The 6806-nt window shown below is 43.4% G+C and overlaps 1 protein-coding gene across 1 annotated transcript; it reads right to left on the bottom strand.

Annotated features, from left to right (window-relative positions):
- Window positions 1-1666: 1666 nt before the first annotated feature.
- LOC131676202 (uncharacterized) lies at window positions 1667-2554 on the bottom strand. The gene has a single exon (XM_058955324.1). It carries the CDS (start codon window positions 2552-2554, stop codon window positions 1667-1669), a length of 888 nt encoding a protein of 295 aa, XP_058811307.1.
- Window positions 2555-6806: the final 4252 nt, after the last annotated feature.

The raw sequence follows: 6806 nt of genomic DNA, 5'->3' as shown, positions 1-6806 counted from the left end.
GCTTGTGGTCGGTGTATATGTGGCAACTTCGACCTTCCAGCATATACTTGAAATGTCTTACTGCCAGGTAGATTGCGGTTAGTTCTCGATCATACGTGCTGTATTTCAGTTGGGCCTTGTCGAACTTTTTGGAAAAGAAGCCCAATGGTTGCACGTTACCATCGACAACTTGGTGTAAAACAGCTCCGGCTGCTATGCTGGATGCGTCCACCCACAAAGATAGTTCGGCGTCCTTCGCGGGGTGTGCGAGCAGCGCTGCTTGAGCGAGTTGTGTTTTGCACTGCTCAAATGCTGTCGTGGCCTCCTCTGTCCACACTAGTTGAGACCGATCGTTGCGCTTGTTCCCCGGAGTCATCTTGAGAAGTGGTATTTGAGCCACGATGGCGTTCGGGATGAACCTTCGGTAGAAGTTGATTGTGGCGAGAAAACTTTTTAGCTCCCTCACTGTTGTCGGGCGTTTGTAGTTGCTGACTGCTTCAACACGTTCGGGCAATGGGCGAATTCCATTGGCCGAGACTGAGTGGCCAACGAAAATTATATCCTTCTTCCCGAACTCACATTTTGCAACATTGATTGCTAAGTTGTGATCTTGTAGACGGGTAAACAACTGCCGAAGATGCTCACGATGTTCCTCTGCTGACGATGATGCGATGAAAATATCATCAATATATGGGAACACGAAGTCCAATCCTCGTAGTACCTCGTGTATGAGCCGTTGGAAGGTTTGAGCGGCATTCCGAAGTCCGAACGTCATGTATGTGAATTCGAACAGTCCAAACGGCGTGGTGATCGCAGTCTTCGGGATGTCGTCTTGATGTATGGGGACTTGATGAAATGCCTTCTGCAAGTCAACCTTGGAAAAAATGGTTTTTCCTTGCAGAATGGTAGTAAAGTCCTGCAGGTATGGTAGTGGGTACCGATCGGGGATGGTTTGAGCGTTCAGCGCACGATAATCTCCACACGGGCGCCAGGTTCCATCCGCTTTTTTCACCATGTGAAGTGGGCTGGCCCAGCTGCTGGACGAGGGGCGGCATATTCCCAGTTGCATCAAGTGTTCGAACTCTGTGCGCGCTGCTGCTAGTTTGTCTGATGAAAGACGTCTCGGCCGGGCGTATGATGGCTGACCGGTGGTTTCGATGCGATGCACTGTTGATGATGCACTCACTGTACCGGGTGCTGCTAGTTTGGTGATGGATGGGAATTCTGCCAGCAGCTCGGCGTAGGGGCATGACGTGCTGAATGTTTTTATAGAGTACTCACTCGTCCGTGTCAAAACTGCCATCGCTTCCAGCTTCGTGGTGTTGTCGATGAGACGATGACGTTTCAAATCAATCAGCAGGTCGTAGTGGCAAATGAAATCTGCACCGATGATCCCTGATGACACGTCTGCGATGAGGAATGTCCACAGAAATTCACGCCGGAGGCCAAGACTAACCTTCAGCATAACTTCTCCGTACACTTTAATCGGTGTTCCGTTAGCGGCGAACAATTTAAATGACGTTGGTTTCATCCGGGTTGATTTGAGATCTCTCGGGATGACGGACACATCCGCACCGGTGTCGATGAGGAATTTCATGTTGGTAATTGTGTCCGAGATCTTAAGGCGAAATAGTGTGGCTGTGTCGGAAAGTTCGCCAATTTCCAACGCAGGATCAACTGGACGACGTCATTGTTGGTTGCTGGGCTTGGTTGCTAGTCCGAAGGAACACGGTTTACGGCACCGTCGTGCTTCCCCTCCGTACTTAGAGTGGTACCAGCAGACGTCATAGGACGGTTCATTATCACGAAATTTACTCACTTTGCTTCGGCTGCGGGAACGTGATCGCTCCCGTGGGTTTTCGCTTGAGCGGAACATTTTGTTGATCATCCTGGTCAGTTGAGCGATTTCCCGCTGGAGCGTTTCAATTCTGTCAGGAGGCGATTCTGTTGTAACTTTAGCGGTCGCTGCTGGTGTGCTCGGTGCGCTCGCACCGATGGTGTTGATGCTACGAAGGCCCATGGATTCCACGATGGCATCTGCGATGGTAGCTTTTTCTGTCGGGTCCCCTTTGGAGGCAATCACGGCAGCTTGGGCATGCGGTGGAAGTCTGGAGGCCCACAGGTCGAGCAGCACGGGTTCACAAAACGAATTTCCAGCCACTCTCCTCATTTCGTTGAAAAGTTGGCTCGGTTTCATGTCACCAAGCGGCATATCAGACAATACGAGCTGCAAACGTTTCTGCTGACTGTCGGCGAAGTGTTCAATCAGCTTCATCTTGATATACACGTACTTGTTGGCAGGCGGGACGGCTTCAATAATGGAACGTAACTCCGTCAACTTGCTTGGTGGCACTTGTGCCATGACGATGTTGTACTTCTTGGTGTCGTGGGCATTTCCAATACCGGAAGCGGCAAACCAGAACTCCAATGACATGAAGTATGACTCGATGTTGGATTGCGTCATCACCGGCGGGCTCAGTCGTGGCAGGTTTAGGGTGTCCACGTTGGCTTCCTGCTGCTGTTCCGGTACCTTTGGGTTGCCTGCTCCAGTGCCTGGTTTGTCCTCGTTCACCATTTTTTTAAAACGGGGTCACCAATTTATGGTTATCGGATCGTTTAGAAACGCGGTAGAAGTATTCGGTTGGGTTTGATTTAGTAAACTAACGATTTATTGCTACTGCCTACGGGCTTATATACGAAAGTCAAGAATCGAGAAAACAAGAAAAAATATTTTACACAGGGCAAAGGTATAGGGAATTTAAACAAATGATTTTTTTGATTTCGGTCTGTGCATCGAGCACAACAGACCAATAAACGATCACCACACAATGCATCTCGGTGGCTTCAGATCGCGCATCGAGTACGGCTGATAAAGATCGATCACTCGATCGATAGCCGCTGCCTGTGCATCGAGCACGACAGATGGAGAACGATCACTGCGATGAAGCCTCGTTGATATTGCAGGTGGGTTGCGAGGGTGATGATCGTTGAGGTGCTACATATATATATATATATATATATATATATATATATATATATATATATATATATATATATATATATATATATATATATTTGTTCTTTAGAAACTTACCATGGATTCTGATATATACCTAAGATGGCTGTATTTTTCAATACAAGGGGGTATATCGCGTAAATGTGAAAGTGATTCCCGAAGTATTTTTATGGTATGATTGTATAATACTTCTACTTTTTCGCCATCCAGAATCTGGGACGAGCTACTAAGGAAGCTAAGCAATCGTATCCCCTTTATAATTTCTTCGCCATTCTTAATTTTTAAACATTTTGCGAATTTAGATGGTTCGGCTAATAATCGTCTTGACATATTACCTGATAGAGCAATGAAGTTAACGACAATGTTAAATTTTTAAAATATAATTAATGCTCTACTGCACTAAAATTGGATATCGGATTGAAACTGAAAGGAAACTCAACATGTTGCAATATTTCTCGACGAACAATGTAGAGTAGTAGAGGGATAAAAAGCAAATTACCAGTATTCGAGTTTCCTGATCCTCCTGGTTGTGCTCTGTTCACTCTGACAGAGAACTCTCTCTCCAATTCTCCTGATATAGTTTTAATTTTGTCCTTCACAATAGGATGCGTCAAAGGAAACTCTCCACAAACTTCCTTGGCGGCGTGTTTTATCAGCCACTCTACACTATTGATCATCGAGTGCATGTATGATGGACCGATCACGCTGTTTTTCGATAAGCACAAGGGGCACTTGTGGGTGTTGCCATTACCAATAATGGCGTTCGCTACTTTACCGTCGATTAATGTATAAACGGCTTCGATTTTAAATTTCATTCGTAGGTCTTCGATGTGTTTTATTATTACGTATTTGTTCAAATCGTCTATATCGTCGAAAAATTTTTGAAAAATTTTCAACGTTAGTTCGGTCGACTCTTTAGCCCATCCCATGAAGGTAGGTCGCACCATTACGTTCGATTGTGGGGCGGGATTTTTCCACAACATTTGACCACCTTCAATTTCAACTGACAGCAACATCGCATTGGCCACCACAAGCGAGCCGTCTTGGCCCGTTATTCCTTCTTGATTATAATGGTTGAAGGCTGTGGCAGAGTCAAATCCTCCAGCAATGCGCAACATACAACTTACTTCACCGGAATTGCGTCCCTTTATCGATTCAATTATGCTAGGGTAGCATTCAAAAAGCCGGTTCAGGTGTGCCTCGAATAAATATCGAAGTGGGACCTCCACTGAAAGAAAACCCCAATCCCAGTTCGGTTTTTCAAAACGGGGAATTATTTTGTTCCGAAATTCAATAATCTATTAGAAAAGAAATCACTTAATCCTAAAAAATTATTCTCATGCAGTTAACTTACCGAGTCCCACGATCTTAAAACAACCATCCCAAGTTCTTTTTTGAAAAACATCGCGATCGTATTGTATTTTCTTCTACTTAACGCCAGCTCGCTCTTCAGCATCAAACTACTCTCCACTGAAGCCGGTTCTATTTTGTTTATGAGTAGCTGTTTCGCATATTGCTCTCCGCCCATTCTCAATTTCTTTAAAATGTGGGATATGTTTTCGGAACTCTCCAATATCGCTTGTTTTTCGGCGGCCATTAAAAGTTTTTCCAAGTTTCCTTCTTCGTTTGCGAGAAGCTTACGAGCATGCAGACGTTTTACACGATGCCTCAATGCGGAAAATGGTTTTCGCTTTCGACCCACCTTAGTCGTCCTTTTTTTATTTGGAGTTGATTCATTTTCACTAACTTTTTTTGTGGTTGAATCGCATCTGGAATCAAGCTATTTAAAATATTATTTCTAATTAACCATTGAATCTGTTCAATAATTAATTTGAAAACGAGCATGAATTTAAATTCTTTAATTGATATAGATTATAATATATTATAGTACCTCCACCTCAGATTCAAGCCAGCAACGATTTCGTTCGTAAAACCTTGACGTTGATTGCTGTCGATCCCACCTTCTCTTGAACTGTTTTGTCCAGGTTCTCATATTTATGTATACGTTTTCGATTCGAATCCACTCTTCAAGCTTGCTTTCATTTTGGTTGAAATTTATAAATTTTTCGCTCAAAACTTTGTTCGTAATCATTTTGTATACTACACAACTTGCATTTCAATTTGATTATTCACGTCATTGAGCAGTTGCCATGGTATTCACCATTGAGCGTACATCCATAATGAGGTGTATCTGTTTTTTTTTGTTTTGGGAGGCATTTCGTGCAGATAAACATGAATATAATATATGCGTTTTGATTGCTGGAGTTTTTCAAAACTTTCGATGTATAGTTTTTAGTATTTTTGCTGCGGCTTCTGATTGGGCGCCTGATTTGATGAACACCGGTAATGTTCCGGATCTTCAAAGCCCCATATCTCCGGTCACAAGTGCGTGCGGTGAACAAATTTGATTGCATCTTGATCGCTTAAGTTTTTCGCAACTTTGAGGGTATAATTCTTTGTACTTTTTCAGCGGATTCTGAATTAGGCCTCTAATTTGATGAAAACCGGTAATGTTCCGGATCTTCAAAGCCCCATATCTCCGGTCACAAGTGCATGCGGTGAACAAATTTGATTGCATCTTGATCGCTAAATTTTTTCGCAACTTTAAAGGTATAATTCTTTGTACTTTTTCAGCGGATTTTGAATTAGGCCTCTGATTTGATGAAAACCTGTAATGTTCCGGATCTTCAAAGCCCCATATCTCCGGTCACAAGTGCGTGCGGTGAACAAATTTGATTGCGTTCAATTTCCTAAAAAATTCCGCAACTTTTGGTGTATATATTGTCATACTTTTTCAGCGGCTTCTAATTAATTGCCTTTTTGGTCGGAGTTCTCTTGCAATCTGGGACGCCAAATTTATCATGTTTATATGGGTGATCAATTGACCTAATTAGGTATACAAATATCAAGTTCATTCATCGCTGCCGGTTTCTAACGCTTGTTTGCTTCAAAAAGTCCACTGTGAACTTTTGCCCCACACGCATTTTTACTAGTTCTACTCAAACACACCTAGATTATTACCCCCAGCTATATAAAACTGCTATAGGTAGGGTAGACGAGCCCTTATTCATCTCATTAGTCGGGATGTCACACTATTTCGTTGATAACTCGACTTAGAGTGGCTAGATTGCACTTAAATAGGTATCATTATCTTTGCTTCGCTCCTAAGAAGTAGTGCAGTTAAAATTTTTACTCGAAAAATCTAAAATGCCCACGCTAGAGCGAAGCGAAAAGTCGAGTACAACGTATCCTTATTCATCCTACCATTTGAGCTAATGCGTTGAATAAAGATAGCAGATACTGCTCTAACTAATGTGTTCAAATGGGTGGGATGAACAGAGGAGCTAAGATGAATTAGGGAGCAGTAACCCTATCAAGATTGGTGAGCGCAAATCGCGCGGCTTGCTGTTGTATTTGTTCCCGCTATCGATCGCGTCGCCGCCTCCTATACTGTATTGTCTCTGTCACAGTCTGGTTCGATTTTGGCGTCTTTTCATTTCGCGATTGCGTGGCGTCGTCATTGTCGTTCTAAGCTAGTGAAAATTACGCGAAAACCAAACGCTAAATTGAGCGGACAGTTTGAAAGAAACTTAGCCCGTTCCGTCGTCGGTGGAAAAATGCGAGTTTTCGGTTCGCGGTAGCAAGGAATCTACGTTTTCTTTGCCGCTTTCGTGTGGTGTAGGGAAAAAAGATAGCAGATGAAAAGTGCGGAAGAACAATTGTGTGGTGATTTGTTCACAATTTGACGTAAAAAGGCTTGCTTCCAGTCAATGGCGAATGTCGTTTCGTGCCTCTGCCTCTGTCGAATAAA

This window comes from Topomyia yanbarensis, chromosome 1 (assembly GCF_030247195.1).
Source record: "Topomyia yanbarensis strain Yona2022 chromosome 1, ASM3024719v1, whole genome shotgun sequence".
In the NCBI taxonomy this organism is placed as follows: domain Eukaryota; kingdom Metazoa; phylum Arthropoda; class Insecta; order Diptera; family Culicidae; genus Topomyia; species Topomyia yanbarensis.
This window is presented reverse-complemented; position numbering and strand designations above follow the sequence as displayed.

What these genes read in the sequence shown, in the direction of transcription:
- LOC131676202 (XM_058955324.1), bottom strand. Translation starts at nt 2,554, where the DNA reads ATGGTGAACGAGGACAAACCAGGCACTGGAGCAGGCAACCCAAAGGTA.